General features: G+C 37.7%; 1 protein-coding gene across 3 annotated transcripts in view; it reads right to left on the minus strand.

The window, feature by feature from the left end:
• Dock11 (dedicator of cytokinesis 11) overlaps window positions 1–17,498 on the minus strand; it is a 178,243-nt gene that overhangs the window by 112,358 nt on the left and 48,387 nt on the right. For all 3 annotated transcript variants that reach the window (XM_004872144.4, XM_013068283.3, XM_087199882.1), the window contains exons 7-11: window positions 7,745–7,879; window positions 5,174–5,351; window positions 4,722–4,801; window positions 3,441–3,524; window positions 5–145 (exon numbers count right to left, since the gene is read on the minus strand). In XM_004872144.4, coding sequence (XP_004872201.1) covers window positions 5–145; window positions 3,441–3,524; window positions 4,722–4,801; window positions 5,174–5,351; window positions 7,745–7,879 — 618 coding nt within the window. The remainder of the gene's footprint in view (window positions 1–4; window positions 146–3,440; window positions 3,525–4,721; window positions 4,802–5,173; window positions 5,352–7,744; window positions 7,880–17,498) is intronic.

Below are 17,498 nucleotides of genomic sequence, written 5' to 3' on the forward strand. Positions count from 1 at the left end.
ATACATTTGTGGGTGGCCCTTTTGTATTGTCTCCAATTTGACCTATGATATTGAAAGTTAAATCACGGCAATTTACCAGGAAACGCTTGTTACACTTTTCTTCAAATGGCTTTACATCAGGTTCAATGCCTGAGAAGTCCAACCTCTACAAAACAGACAGCATGAGTCATTTTCAAAAAAAAGAGGAGATTCATATTGATGTAGATTGATACATATTCAGATTAATAAAGTGGCAGAATCTAACCGTTCCCTGTTCATTCTTCATTTAAACCCTTTCCCCCTTTTTGTCATTTAACAAGGCTTTAACAAGCCTTTGTGGAGCTCTTAGATTAAGGTTCAAATATCGATGGAGAAATCCTGGAGGGAGATGACCAGGTCTGATTTAAAGCAATGAACAAGCCACAAGTACATAATATGAACTACAAGTACATAGTATGAACTACCCTGTGTGACATGACTCCCTGCTTCTCTCATTCCTCTGACATCATCTCCTATTATATTTTACTTTTTCCTCCCACCTCCCTGTTGCAACTACACTAGCCTCCTTGGTTGTTTTTCTAGCACACCAAGTACACTCTTACCCCAAGGCTTTTGTACTTGCTGTTCTGTCAGGAACCCTCTTAGATAGCTGCATGGTTTGCTCTCTTGTTTCATCCAAGTCTCCCACCAACTGGCATGTTTCCTAACTTCCTATAGAAAACTGACACGTATCCTGACAGTCTGTACTCCCTTTCTCTGATTTATCTAACATTAATTTTTATATTTATTTAGTTGCTTACTGTTTGTCTTTCCCATAAAATTTATGTTCCAGAATGGCAGAAATTTTGTTTCCTTTATGAGCTCTGCAGGGGGCAAAATTGATAAAAATAGGTATGGGAGGCAACAAGAAGAAAACAATGTTCTCTGACTTAGGAGACCAGATAGATATCGATGCCATGAACTTAGTTGTGAAATAAAAATGAATAGCAGATTTTAGGGAAAGGTGAGTAGAAAACTATGAGTCCAGTTTGGGTTGTGCTGAATTCAGGTGGTATTATAGGTGGTTGGAAAAGTAGGATTGGTCTGGGGATCTGGATTTGGAAGCTAGTAGTGTGTAGGGTAAGAGGCGGACAAGGCTGGAACCCCACGGACCACCTACGTTTAAATGATGAGCAGAAGGAGAGGAGCAGCATCTGCTTAGGAAACTGATAAACACTGAGCTCAGCTTCTAACGGAGCTGGGGGATGTACACTGGCTGACACAGAGATATAGTTTTAAAATATTATTAGTATTTCAAATGAAAAATAAGTTATAAAATAAAAGATATTGAGAGTCAAGGAATTCTTCTCTGTAGGGGAGGAATCTGTCCCTCCTCAAAGAAACTGCTAAGAACTTTCTCAGTTCACATTCATAAAGGTCGAAAAGATTTACATTCTACTCAAAAACGGGAAGAAAAGTGTAGATTGTGGAACAATTTACTGTACTTTCATGAGGGTCACAGACATGCTAGGTAAGAAATGACTGGGTGAATCTGAGCAGACTACACTGCCAGTATAGAAAACTCAAGCCAAGAAACATGAGAATTTTTCTCAGTTACCTCAGTAATCCAAGCCAGAACAGGTATTGTGCCTGAAGAGACTTGGATAATTATAGCTGTTCTGACCTAGCCTGTATCACTGAAAAATTCCCCCTTAAGAAGGCCTCATGTATAATATTTTTACCCGAAAGCATGGTTTTTGCCCTTGGAATCTTTTTCTCTACAAAAGGAATACAAATGCGTGGGGACAGACAGTTCCCTCTTGAACACTTAGCTCTCTGTGGAGCCAGCTGAGGCAAATCATTGCCATGGAGATCAATTCTAATTTCCGCCCATTTATCTGCTCTCCTTTCTGTCTTACTCAGACAGTGGAATGTGAAGAGAAGCCTGACCAAAGAGCCTCAGCCCCAAATCTTTCCTGCTTGAGGCCTGGGAGTGCAAATGTTGAGACTAATGGCCTTGCCCATTAGTTCAAAGCTTGAGCCATCTCCTCTAGTCAGCCAGCATTTCTTTATTCTCTAAGGTCACCAGTAAAAAACACGTCTCTCCACACCAAATCGTGGCCCAAAGAGCATACTGAAATTATGGGATGGCACTAGATGTAAAAAGTACTCAATACATACAATATGGCTCACTGCGGCAAGACTGTTTTCCATAACCAACATTAAATTCAATTTTTGTGCTGAAAGCTTCATCACAATTGTGAATTTTTCTCTTACTGTGTAGCTCATTGATAACAACTCAAACATAAAACCAGTTGTTTCATGACCACAAAAACACTACACCACAAAATTTTAAAGATACTGGATTTAGTTTCAACCACAGTCAATTGCCTCCTTTGTACACAATGAAAACTCCTGACATGTCCAATTAGAGTCCAATCATTGAGGGGAAATCAAAGGAACGACGAACTCTGCCTTCCTCAAATTATTTTGTATTTTTGTGATATACTTTCACTGAGAAAAAATCTATGATATTTGTGTAATAGTTTTCTATTTCAAAAAAATTGAAGATATTGTTTAGAAATCTCATATAGAAAGCTGGGCATGGTGGCATGTGGCACACTCCTGCACTTTCCTGCAGTACTCTCCACCGAAAATTGGAATAACCCAGACACGAAGATTATCCTAGTTTGATGTGCCTACCTCAAATGTAGAAAATAAATGTTTCACCTGATTTGGTATTCTTTATAATACGGGTACGCAATGCCACTAGATCACAACTGTATGTAATGTGTTAGAAAAGCTGCAGTGGTGCACACTTGTAATCCCAGCACTCTGGGAAGCCGACACAAGACAATCATATATTCAAGCCCAGTCTGGACAATTTAGCAACTTGGCGAGACCCTGTCTCAAAATAAAAAATAAAAGGAGCTGAGGATGTACCTCAGCTCAGAAGCCCTGGGTTCAATTCCTAGTACTGCAAAAAAGGGAAGGAGGATTCTTTAATATATCCATGTTGAGGAGTGAATTAAAGTGAAAAGCATCTAAGGACGTGTGGAAAAGATATACTCATGCATTCCTTCTCACACTATTTGCATACCTATGACAGTCCTCTTGAGCGAAGTTAGTCGTTAAGCTACATGTTCAAAGTGAACAAGACAAATATAAAACAATTTATATCCCCCCCTGAAAAATATCAGTGATTCCAACTGGGCACGGTGGCACACACCTGTAATCCCAGCACTCTGGGAGGCTGAGGCAGGAGGATCAAGAATTCAAACCCAGCTTGAGCAACTTAATGACTTAGAAGGACTCTGCCTCAGGGTAAAAAAAGCTGGGAATGTAGATACCTCAATCCAAAGGTCCTGGATTCAATCTCCAATACCACACACACACACACACACACACACACAAACATCAATATTTCACAGATATTTATCTGAATAAGCAACAATAAGATTCTAGAGATATATCACTAATACCTGTACTTCTGAATCAAAAGAAAAGAGATTCTGTCTTCCATCTCCTCTGCTGAGCTTGTTTAGCTGTTCTGTTTCTCTTCCATACTAAAATTTAAAAATATGGATAAAATATTGTTTCATGTCCTTCACAATAGTACTAAATACCACTTAAATTTAGTTTATATAAAATTTGCAATCGGATACAGCTTCAAAGTATACATTCTTCTGTTCCAAGGGTAAATGATGCTTGCATGGCTGGGGAGTGATGTGTCACTATCACTATGACCCACCATAAGCTATACATCCGATTCTTAGGGTTCCTATACACCTTCTCCTTTATACCAAGAGTATTTTTCATCCTGTAGTCGATATGAAAAACAAATCCAAGAGATTTTAGATGTAAAAGAGAAATAAATAAATGAGAAAGAAACATATTTTACACATCCATAGTGTTAGCCTGATTCTATCACTTGAGAAAAGATGCAAAGGGCTCTACAGTTTGGGATGACCAAGATTCAGAGGGCTATAACTAAAATCTATAAAATCATAGAAAGCCTAGATCAGGGGATCATGAACATGTTCCCAAAATTTGAAAAACAGATTTGAAGTTTAAGACAGGTATATTTAAAATAGAAAAAAAGGAGTTTCTTAATTTGTGTAACTCAGTAGTCCAAGAAGAGGAATAAAATAGAAATATAAGTAGGTTTGACAAGTATTTAAATGTTATAATTATAATAATTATTAAATGTCTAAATTATAGAGTCCACAGAGTAAAATATACATCCTGCTAAGATAGGCATGATAATCACCTCTAAATATTTCAAACTGATTCAATTCAAACTCTAAAGAGTAAATAACAAAAATGTCTGCTAACTAAATCTTTATCATTCTATGAATATATAAGAAATATGTTGTTTTCCTATTAAATGAGCATATATAAAACGTTAGATTGAGTATCTCACACATATCTGTATCATTAGCTCCTTGAAAGAATATTTACTACATGGATGACATACTGCAATCAAACTGAATTAAAAGTAGTAGATACAAATATCAAAGTCATAAAAACTTGGAAGTACTTCCTGGTATCTAGAAAAAAGATTCTCCAAGCTGGTAATTGGCATTTACAAGTCCATCTTTAAGGAGTGCAACTTTTCTTTCACAATTTCTACTTGTTTCACCAACTTGCTGGGAGTATTTCAAATTGGAAATGACATTGCCAAATGGAATCCAGCATGAAAACTTTAATAGCCAGTCCTGCATTGTCTCAGATGAAGGCAAGTTGTCATAAGAAAGCTATACCTTCATCAGTTCCGGATGCATGCTTCTCTCCAAGCTGGCCATGATGTTCTCGGCTTTTCCTTGGCTGCCAGTTTCATCATCTGCAAATTCATTAAAAGCAGATGTTCCAAACCATACAAGCATTACTAATCACCTCAGAGAAATATCCTATCTCTCCCACCCCATCCTCTCCTACTAGATTTATTGCAAAGAATTTTGATTATGAAAGCATAGGGAAAAATTTAATGGACTTTTGAAAATCTGCCATGAATTTCTTATCCGTTTTAGCCTGGTTATATTTCATGTGTCAAAGCCCATGTGGCAGCAACTCTTAAAAAAGTCTATCAACTTCCCATAGTCACTTTTAATGAGGAGACAGGTCAACCTTCAAGAGTAAGAGTTCTATATTCACCCTGCACATGGACTAAAGCAAAGGGCTCTACCTCCACAGTGAATCATTTAAAAATTCTGACCTTGTGCTGTTTCTACCGTCTCCTTTTTCTCTTGCACTAAACTGTCAGTATTGATCTGAATAATCTTTTTCAAAGTTGTCAGCCATTCCTCCATTTCCTGCTCAGTTTCAGTAGCCAGATAATGGCTATACTTATCTAACATCTTGAGTTCAAAAGCATGACGTCGCATTTTGGGGCACTAGATGGAAAACAAAAAGAAAGCATGCATTCAGTTAGTAGAATTGCCCTTTTAATATTAGACTTCATTTGTTAATTTATTTTTACCTCATCTCAGCACATACATTTATCAATATTTTCATTAAAAAACCGCTTCTTTCATAAAGGAACAGACACTTCCAGACAACAAATGACTGTATCAGACCTATCTTTTTTGTTCTCCTCAGGACTGAGTATGTGGCATATGCACACAGTTAGCATAAATTACAATTTGTTGGATGAGTATTATTATCATTTAAGGCCTTCTGACATCCTTCACATTTAGAAAATCAAACCACCACCATAAAAACAGGAAAACATGTCACTATCTCCACCCAGCTTGAAGTTTTCTTTGCTATTTGTAGATTTTTAAAATTAACTCTTAAAATAAGCTTAAATGATATCCGAAGCAAATATGATAATTATTTTATATCACACCATAAAATGCAAGATAGGCACTTAATTCATTTTAGCATAAATGACATCAAATGTGTCAAAGTAGTAAAAAAGAAGACCATAGTTGATTCACATCAACTTGTGACTCAGTAAAATAAAAAGAAGTGGCCTATGCTGAATACTAGCACACAACGAAAATAAAAGTCTCTTCTTTCCCTCAAACTTAACAAGACATTGTTTTACTTCACCACCTTCTCTGCCATGGCAAAAGAAATGACATACTACCCCCTACCAAATGCCTCAGCATTAATTTTAAAAAAAGCTCATGAATCAATAATTCTCCACTACTTGGTCATTTATTCAAAAGGAAACCAAGAAAGTTCCTCCTTCTCATCTTCAAAGCATATAAAAAGATGAAACTAAACTGCTGTAGCAAGTCATAAAGATTTATATATGTGAAAATATTTGGGAGTAGGAGTAATAAACAGATGATAGTAGGAGCACTACAAATAAAGGTCAATTGGAGTAGGGTTAATTGAGAAAAATCTAGAAATTGTGTGTGCCTTCTTTCTTCTGGTAAAATAAGAAACTTCTTACTTATTTTAAAAGCATCTTTCGGCTAGGGGTGTAATTTAGTGTTAGAGCACTTGCTTAGCATGCACAAGGCTCTGGGTTCCATGCCTGGTACTGCACACACAAAACAAACAAATAAGCACCTTCTGTTTATGTAGATCATTACACTTTTAAAGTGTTATCTCATTTGAACCTCACAATAGTCTTATTTGATAGACTACACAGACATTATTAATCCTACTTTACTGTTTTGAGAATTAAGATTCAGATAAACTGAGGATGTTGAACTGTCTCCTCTCTTGGCTCCTAATCAGCCAAGTGCTTCTTCTAGTATACCATGCCACCAGGCTCTGTAACAGTAATGGCTCCTTCCTCTTGGTCAATTGACTTCCTATTCAGACAATCTCTCTGCCCTCTCTTTCCCACCTTGTCTTTGTCTATGCCTCCCTGACGATTCAAATCAACAAACATTTCCTAAATCCCTATAATATACACAGGTCTGCTTTTTTTTTTTTTTTTGGTACTGGGGATTGAACTCAGGACCTTGCGCTTGTGAGGCAGGTGGCAGAACCACTGAGCTAAATTCCCAGCCCAATTTTTTTTTTGAGACAAGGTCTTGCTATATAGCTCAGGCTGGCCTCAAACTCACTATCATCCTGCCTCAGCCTCCTGAGTACTGGGAATACAAGTGTATACCATCACACTTGGCTTCCTGCTAATTATTATAAGAGATAGAAACATGAATAAGACATGGTCCTTTTAATTCACAAAAGAATGTTCATAATGAACCACAAATTCGAGGGTCATTCAGTTCTGCAACAGAGGAGAAAGCAAAGTGGTAGCATAGGGGAGGTAGAGTTTAATTCCATTTGTTGGGCATGAGTCTGAGGAAAGAAATACAAAATGTCCCATGGCAGAAATGTCACTGAAGCTGAGTCTTAAAGACAGAGTTCAAACCAGAACAGAAAGGGAGAGTATATGGTACGAAGAGAAAAAAAAAGTAAGGAAAGCCACTTATATGTGCAACTCCATGAGATGTGAAGCCTGTTGTGAACAGGACACAGAATATACAAGGGGATACTGAGAGGATGAGGCTAGGCAGCAGGGTAAGCCCAGATTACCGGGGCCTTAAATGCCACGGTGAGAGCCTCAGAGCACCCCCTGTAAGACAATATAAATCAGGAAGTAAAAGGTTTTGAGCAGACAAGTGGGAGACCCAATCTGACTTAGGAAGATGATCTGAAGCAGGACAGCAAATTGGGGGGGCAAGTAGGCAAGGATTCTGCTTCTAGCTTGGATGTTTTGGTGTGTGGAGATACCATTAACCAAGAGGGAAAAAAATGCTGTGTTCTTAATGGTTCACCAACAAAACTCTTGGAAAAAGAGAGATTACCTCAATAGTCTTACCTGAACAACATCAATGCAGGCATCCAAGTAGATGCAACCTTTAGATTCTTTTGAATTTTTCTCATCTTTATAAGAATTAAGAATATATGAACCATCAGGAAGTTGAGTCAAGTAAAAATACCGTCTCTTGAATACCTATATGCAGAAAGCCCAACAATGATACATTTGATACACATTATATTCGAACAGTTTTTTGAACTAAAAACTTAATGGGCTTGTCTAGTCATTGGAGCTGCACAATCTTCAGACAACCTCAAGAAGTTGTTAAGAATTCTCTCCATCTTCATTCTTTTTTTTTTTTTTTTTAAGACAGAGAATGTTGGGCCGGGGATTTAACTCAGTGGTTCTGGCGCCTGCCTTGCAAGCACAAGGTCCTGAGTTCGATCCCCGGTACCAAAAAAAAAAAAAAGACAGAGAATGTAAATTCAAGTAATTTACTCCTTGGTAATCAAATATCTAGAAGATCAATAATGAGCAATTAACACTTTAAAATTTATAAAACATTGCTGTATATGAATCACTGACCTTTTCACTATACAATCAATCCTTTTCAGTTTAATTTCAAACCCACGATTGGATCCTTTAATTCCATTTCCGTCACCACCAATCCAAATTTAAATATAAAAAACACATACACACAGTGTATTAACATCTCACCTACATAACTTTACTACACTGACCTATACTGTAAGTCCAGCTTACAGTGCCAAAAAAGGGACACAAAGAGAGCCCTTAGCTGCCTTCCAGTTATTGTTGAATGACCCAAATGCTGAGATTTGAATCCATAGGCCCAATAGGACTGTGCCATTTGTTTGGAGTTAGGGATTCATAACAGTTGCTACAACTCACAACAAAGCCCACAGGAATGAGGAAAAGTAGGAAGACTGCCTGATTCCTTCATGTTGTTTGTTTCTCTACTCTCCCCTACAAACAGTCTTGGACTGTGATGAAAGGGGTTGAGAAAAGGGGATAAGGAACTTTTTGATGAATCTATGCTTTTTTCAATAAGTCACAAACTGGAGGCTGTGTCCAACATTTGTCACAGGGAAAGGCAGAGCTTATTCCAGTTGCAGTTCCCCAGGATGATGTTAAATCATTCCAGGATGGAAGTGGAGATAAGAGACTAAAAAACAGACTCCTACTGATTATTGAGGAAATGTATCCCTATATATCTTGTATTACTCACAAAATTTGCATTCAGATTTAAACTTGCCATTTTCAATCACCCATCTGAATAGCCAATATAACCCCTTACTATTTTAAGGACTTTAATCAGGAAGATTCGGTAAGATCATTCCTGCAAACTACTTAACTTCTGGCAAAGTATCGGAAACATCAACAATTTATTTCTCCACACCATGAGCAAAATTTATAGACATGCTGAAGGTCATTTCTTTTTACAAAAACCAGTAAAAAACAATAATAATGCCTGTAGCTATTTTTGACTTGTTTAAATATTATTGATTTTTTTAATGAATGACAAAAATATACCAGTGTGAAGAACACCTAACAGGATAGACTGACACATGCCACCACTTCTATTTCAGAGAGTAGCCATGTGGGCTAGTATAGTATCAACAGAAAGAAAATTGAGCAGAAAATATCAGCGTGTTTTTCAATACCAAGTAAATGTTACTGTATTAGGATACAAGGGCGGTGGGGAGAAAGGGGGGGAGAGTTAATCTTTCATATATTTATATACTGGTTGATCATTCTTTATCTAAAATGCTTGGGACCAGAAGTGTTTCATATTTTGTAATGTTTGCATAGATGACTATATATATATATATATATATATACTCTCTCTATATATGTATACACATATGTGCTGTTTAATTAACCCAAATTTACATTTACTAGAAGAAATCTAGACTCATATACAAAGAAAATGTTAATCATAACAGTGATTATATATGTATGTTTGCTTATTTTCATGGCAATGGTTCACATTTGTTATTAAAGTGACAGAACCAGAAGAAACAAAATTACACACTGAGCTGACTTCAAATGAACAAACATTTATTGTGTGCTGGTACAAAACATCACTTTAAAAAGTTTTGATAAAAATTACAATACATTTTCCAAACAAAAAATAATATAGAAAGACCGCAACCCAATTAGAGTTTGAAGTCTATAACTTTAGTGATACAATTGGTAAAATCCACTTGCAGAGTCCATAGCCAGAACAAAGAAAGGGGCAAAAGAAGAGAAAACATAGAGCAAAACATTTGCAGCATAGAGTCAAATTACAGTTTGTAAATTTTTTCCTATACATCTGCCTCAACAAGCAAACTTTTGCAGGAGCCACAACTTCCAACATTAGCCAAGTACATCATTACAACAGAGATGGAAAAGGATGTTAAATTATAGTAAATCAGTTTCTGTAACACTGCATTTATGTCTAAACATGACATGGAAGTAGGTAGCTCATGAATCTGGGGAGAGAACACATTGCCTGAAAAAGCACTTGGGAATGGCAGATATCTCAAAGTCCTATGATTTTGATTCTCAGACAGGATCTCCTGAAAACTAACAGTGAGACTGTCCTGCTTTTTCTCTTGTGAAAGGATGGGATCAGACCACATGATCTGGAAGATCATTTTTTTTCATAATCTACAAATAATTCCTTGAACTTGAACGACAACACAGCATCTTTTCCAGGCTAGGAACTACTCTCCCCAAGCAATTGCTCATACACTAGAAGCACATGGTTTGCACAGTAAGGATTCTTTTGAGACAGGGTCTCATTACCTTGCCCAGGCTGGTCTAGAACTCCTTGGCTTAAGCAACGCTCCTGCCTCTGCTTCCTGAATAGCTGGGATTATCACTTGGTTTAGGCTTCCCCCCGCCCAGTACTGGGGATTGAACTCAGGGAATGGTGTGCTATTTTCTTTCCCCTTCCCTTTTCTTTCCCCTTCCCTTTTCTTTCCTTCCTTTCCTTTTCTTTCTTCCTTCCTTTCTTTCTTTTTTTCTATTTTGAGACAAGGTCTTACTAAGTTGCCCAGGCTGCCCTCAAACTTTTGATCCTCCCGCCCCAGCCTCCTGAGTAGCTGGGATTATAGGTATGTGCTACCATGCCCAGCTACAAACTATCTTTAAAGTCATTTCTATGTGGAAATCAGACTAGCCTAGCAACAGATTGGGAGATCTTTAAGATCTCTTCTCATTCTAAAATTCTATAACATACAGAGTCCACCAAAAACATATAATCAGGAAAAGAAAAAACCTGTATAAATATTTTAATACTAAATTTATTGAGCCAACATGAGATTAATACAAGTTACCTTTGGCCTCTGCAATTACAAGAGGTCCTCAAAGAAGTAGACATTAGCTTCCAGACATTTATTAGTACAGCTAACTGCTAAAGTCTGTATATATATTTTCTTGGCAGACTCTGATTGTTGGGTTTCAACTTCTTTGAAGTTTTAATGGTGCCTTTTTCAAAAAACAAAGGAACATCTTAAATCTAGCATACAGAACCAAAAGGTAAATCTGAAACATAATTTCCTGATATTTTTAAAATTCCCAAAATATGCCTATTTAGGATATGGGTCTTTATATATTTTCACATTTCAGAAAGAAAACATGTTAAAATAATGACTACGTAGAACAGTGGTAATTATTCTATGTCATACCTTTCATCTGAAGGCCTCAAGTCCTTTGTAACCAACACCTAATTCTTTTAATGTCACGGGTATAAGTATCATTATCCACATTTTACCTAATGGCAAACTGAGGTTCCAAGAGCACACTTAAGTTCACACAGGCAAGTCACTGGTAGAACTAGAATCAAAATCGTATGACAGAAACAAAGGGAATCTTGCCGAAAACCTCCAACAGGTTCCCATCAAAGTTAGACAGAGAACTAGAATTCGGGGGGTGGGAGGGGGGTGATACTAAGTTATATTTAGATAGGAGCAAGAAGTCCTGGTGTGGTAGTGCATAGTAGGGTGACCATAGATAAGTACAATGTACTGTACATTTCAAAAAGCTAAAAGACAGGATTTTGAAAGTTTTCACCATAAAGAAATGATAAATGTTTGAGGAGACAGATACATTTAAACTGATTTAAACATCATACAATGTATCAAAATATAACACAGTACCCCATTAATATGTACAATTTGTATGTTTTTTATGGACCAGTTGCAAATAAATTTAATTTCAAATACCCTGGAATGTTGTATATGATTTGGCTTCAGCTTATCTCTTGGACTTTATTTCTAATCACACTGCTCCAGCTACACTGGTTTATCTATTGTTCTGCAAATATCCTAAGCAAGCTTTGCACATTTTGTTCCCTCAGCCTGGGATCCTGTTTCCCAGCATATCCATACAGTTCACTCTTGTGCTTTCTTCAGGTTTTCTCTTGAGTCTCACCTTCTTGGAGAAGCCTCTGAGCACCTGCCCTCATTGTAGCAATCTGTTTAATCTTTTTCAGAGTGTGGATCTCAATTCAAATGCATCTTATTCATCAATCTTTTTTATTTATCATCTGTTTCTTTCCAGACCATTAAGGTACATGTTTCATGTTTTGTTGTAAGTCCACAGAAACATTTGGATTTAATAAAATTTTGCAAAGCAAAAGAAACAATGAATGAATAATTCTTCCTCCAGCAGATTTGTCTGTGGTCTCATCCAATAGAATTGTGTTTCTCTGTAACACCCAATATGGGTCAAGGTTAACCCATAACCCATAATTTCTCCTCTTTGCGTTTATTATTTATCCTAATAGGATATTATTATTAATACCCTACGTTACTTAGTGAGGAACACAGATCCAGAGGAATAAAACAGGGAGGAAGAAGCCAAAAGAGATGATTCTCTGGGGTGAGGTCTCACTAAGTCTCATGAAGTTCCTGAGCTGTTTCAATGACAGTCCTTTGAACCCCTTCTGGAGCAGGGACAATGGCATTTTTTCATTTGGTTGCACCAAAGATGGAAGACAGGCAAGAAAGCTGGAGTACGTACTATCCTCAAAGTAGAAAAACCTTTTATCATCTTATATAACAAATATAAAGAGTGTTTATCTGTGTAACCTAGAGGATAACTATTTAGTGCTAAATTACATGAACCAGGGCTGGGGGTTGTAGCTCAGCTTAGCAGTAGAGCATTGGCCTGGCATGCATGAGGCCCTGGGTTTTATTGCCAGCAATGCAAAAGAATTTTTTTAATTGCATAAATTAGAAGCCCTGAGAAAGGATGTTCCAGAGGTTAAGAATCAGAATAGGTGTGCTAGGAGCAATGTAGAAATGGGGCTAGGGAGCCTACTTGACTAAGGTATCAAGATAGAACAGTAGCAAGCAAAAGGAGAAAGCAGGAGACCAAGAGACATGTTGGGTCTTAAAATTGCTCTAAGGAAAGATAAAAAAAAAAAACAGTGGGGAAGAAAACCCCAAGACCTACATGAAAATTGAGTTGTAAGTAATTAAACCAGAATGTCAGGAATTTTGTCCTGCTAAAGAACTTCTACCACTAGGTTGGCAACCTAATATATTACTCCTCTCTTGCCATCATATCATTTTATAGTCCTACTAAATTTTAATATATTACATAGTTCTAACCTCTGGGAAACTGGGTAAAAATCAAATAGCTTTCCTTAAATAATTCTATCATATCTGACCACTGGAAAAAATTTTAAACTACTATATTTGATGCACAGTCTAGTAGGAGAGGTCTACAATCTACCCTTCGTGTTGCAGACTATTATTTTCTCAGATTTATTTCAGTGTGGCATGTCCTTGCTCAAATTTTCAGTAATTCAATTATTCCCATTATTAGGCTCATGTGTCAGATTCTGGCATGCTACTCCGACAATGCTACTAATAATATAAAATAATAGCTGCTAACATCTGTAGAGTGCTTTCTGCTTTACAGTCTCTGGCTAAGTGCTTTCCTCATATCATTTAAGCCTTATAACGACTTTGTGTGGTCATTACTACTGTTACATAAATGACAGAAAAACTAAGTGACAGAAGAGAAACTGAGGCAAAGGGATGTATCAAAGGACTAAATAAACTTTATCTCCCATGGCTACCCCACCTCACCTAACACACCTGCCCTCCACATATTGCCTCCAAAATCACCTTCTTTTTTATTCCTTTCCTTCAAGGCCTTGCCTTCTGGAGGAAGCCCTCTATGACCCCAGGCCACAATAATCTAGACTCAAATAGCACTCTTGGACTTTCTACCACCTTTGAAGAATTATTTTTCTTGTGTATCTCATCTTTCTAAAGACGTTTTAAGCTCTACATGTGACACCTCTCTTTACCCTCCACAATATTAATACCTTGTATTCAATGTCTACTTGGTGATGAATTTGTTGATCCTAATAGGGCCTGGCATATGGGAAGCACCTAGTAAATGGTTTTTAAACAGTGATCAACAAACAGAGAAAACAAAGCACAAGAAAACAAATTAGTGAGAAATCTCTTAACTATAGTAAATGAGTGTTAATCCATTTGTGTTAGCTCTAAGGGACAGAAGGGTAGACTTGAGAGTGCAATTGGACTAAGATTTAAAATTTTTTTTCTCTTACTTTTGTTCCAATACACCTAGTAACCTTGACCTCCTAGCAATTATTTTAATATTGCATATATTTTCTTAGGTAAAGCCCTCTTTGGGTTTGTTATTCTCCCACTGCAGAGGAGAAAAATTCTCCTTTAACAGTCAAAGAGTAAGTGAGGACTTTTGGACTCTGGATATATAATAAATGGCTCTTTCTTGTGAGAAAAAAAAGAAAGGGCACCAGAAGTGAGTCATACATCATGCAGTTGAACTTGCAACCCCAATAACATACCAAGGCACTTCAACATTTAATTGCTGAGAATGGGGAGGAAGGAGCTAGAGGAATGTGATCACGCTGAGCCAAGAAGATGCATAAAGGTGGGTGTCCCAGTTGTCAGCCAAGAATGTGCAACAATTTTTTAAAATGAAAAACCACCCTCAAGATCAAATTCTTCCTTCTTCTGTCATTAAATCCCTTAGGAAAAATAGTTCTGAATACAAGAGGCAGGTCATGTTCAATATCATAGCTATCTAGAGTCCACGTTACATTCTTTCACTGATATGGAGAGAAGCTAAATAAAGCAGATGTCTCGAGTAACTACTTGGGAAAGAAAATGTAAATAAATAGGTTTCTCTTCGGACTGGGTTTAGGTTTCTGTTTAAGGAATCATGGATTTTATAAGGTATCTTAAAATTTCTTTCCAATACTTTTCCAGGAACTCAAGTGAGACAATGGAGAGTATTCTCATTAACTAGAAAGCACAAATTGAGAAAATTAATCACTAGGATAATTCTTGTCCTGTTTCAACATGAATATCAAGAACAAAGCAATTTGCAAGTGCTGAATAAAATGGTCACTGTGGCCAGATAACCAACGGAGCTTTTGCAAGAGCTGCATGAGGGCTTTGCAGTATCCTGATCAGAGAAATAAAGTGCCTGGGCATTGAGCATGGTGACACGTGAAGTTAGACACATCATTAGCAGTTCTCCTCTAGCCTGCCTTTCTCAGTGCTAGTTTTTCAGCCAATAACTGGGTTACTCAGCAAGTACTTTTGGAAAAATAATGTCAACTGCAGAAAATAGTGCAGACTACAGCTCAACAACTGATCAGAGCTTGGGAATTGTTTACACTGGGGAAAACACAAATGTTTACTCCACAAATACAGGGAACTTACAATATTCTAATATGAAGAATTCTGTTGGGATGTAGCTAAGTAGTAGAGCACTTGCCTAGCAGGCTCAAGGCTCTGAGTCTGAGTCTCAGACCCGAAAAAAAAAAATCCTCTACTTAGTCCCCTTGCTAGACCCTCCTTTCCCTGTAGCCCATTACTGTTCACTTGAATGTTCTCGTGAAACTCTCTGGTAGGAAATCAGTGTGGAGATTCCTCACAAAACTAGGATTAGAGGTACCATTTGACCCAGCTACTCCCCTGTTGGGTATGTTCCCAAAAGAATTAAAAGCATCATACCACAGCGATATATGTGCACCCATGTTATTTATAGTGGCACAGTTTGTAATAGCTAGATCTTGGAAACAACCCAAATACCCATCAACTGGTGAGTGGATAAAGAAGATGGTTTGGTTTTGTTTGTTTATAAAGTGGAGTACTACTCAGCCATAAAGAAAGATAAATGTGAGACATTTATAGCTAAATGGATGCACCTTGAAGCCACACTCTTAAGTGTAATAAATAGGACACATGTGTAAATACCGAATTGTTTCTCTGGTTTAAGAAACTGAAGGTGTAAATGAGGACCAAAATGTATAATAGATATTGTGAAATAGGAACAAAATGTTCAAAGAGGAAAAGGAACTGAGGGGGGAGCAGGGGAAAGGAAAGCGGAGGGAGAAAAATAATTGAAGGTAAGAAGGAAAAAACGGAAACAAAGCTTATGTATATGGGAAGGGGTGGAGGGGTTGAAGGGAGGGCAGGGGAATGGGAAAAAAATAAGAATCAAGATAGATCATGTACAGGTACAAATTCTCAATGATGAATGTGATCATAAGGTATACCTAGAGGCAGGTCTGCTGATGCCGTGGCAAGGTCCCGAGCTGTGCACTACACGCCGATCCAGCCCAGTTCAGACAGGCGGGTTTGCAGACGCTGTGGCAAGGTCCTGAGCAGCACACACCAATCCAGCCCACGCCCCAGCAGCAATCCACTGAACACACTCCCACCCCCACCCCCACCCCCGCCCCGCTCCTCTGGCCTCTTGGCTGTACTGCCACCTGGTTCCACACTACAAAGACACAGAGGACACTGGACCACCAGACCACTGTACTGGGTAAGTTGGAGTCATCATCACCTCCCATCAGAACCAGGACTATCTTCAGGGGAAGGGCAGCTGGAACCTGCAGTACAACCCTGCAGAGTTCAACCCTACAGGAGGACAGGGAGCTCAACTTGGGACTTGCAGCCAGAAATCTGCCTGAATCTCACAGGCTTGCCGAGATTCATTGGCTTATATCTGCACACTGCTACCCACATTGCCTATTTTGACAACAGAGACATGCCCTGAAAGAGGCCCTTCATTTTCATTTTTATTTTTTATTTCCAAAATTAGTATTATTGGTTTGTTTTTTTCTCTTTTCTTTTTCTCCTGTTATCTTTAACTGTTTTTTCCTACTCTTTGCAAATATTTGTTTTTCTCTCCTTTTTTTTCTTTTCTTTCTTTTTTCTTTCCTTTCTCTCTCTCTTACGCTCACTCTCTTGTGCTCCCACATTGTTCATCTTCCTTTTTGTCCCTGTTCTGGACCTCATTCAGAGTTCTTCTTTATTTTCCTATTATTCTCCTTTTCCTTCTCGCCTGTGTCCTCTGGCCACACTGCTAACCGTCCCCTATCCTTCTACCTATCTATCCCTCCCTCCCCAACTCCTTCTAACTCCCAATCCCAAAGGGTAAAGTTGTTATATTGAAGAGTTTATTCACTATAAAGATGTGTTGGGTTGGTCCTCAATCTTGATTTAATCGACACAGCTAAAGGTGATAGATTAATAACTACCACAAAATGTAATTTTCTAAGATGTACTTGATGCAATAGTGTTGTTGATTATATCACTTGGGCTAAGGTGTTGGTATTGATCTAGTCAGTGATTCTTCCTAGTATAAGGAAAATGAGATAGCCTTAGAGTCATTAGAGACTCAAAACTTAAAGACCAGCTCTATCTGGAAGACACCTCTGAGAAGCAATCATTCCATAAGGGTTCTAATTACAAGCAACAAAGATACCTACAATAAGCAATTT

This window comes from Heterocephalus glaber, unplaced genomic scaffold (assembly GCF_053883595.1).
Source record: "Heterocephalus glaber isolate CG9 unplaced genomic scaffold, H.glaber_assembly_v1.0 deba00001730, whole genome shotgun sequence".
NCBI lineage: Eukaryota > Metazoa > Chordata > Mammalia > Rodentia > Bathyergidae > Heterocephalus > Heterocephalus glaber.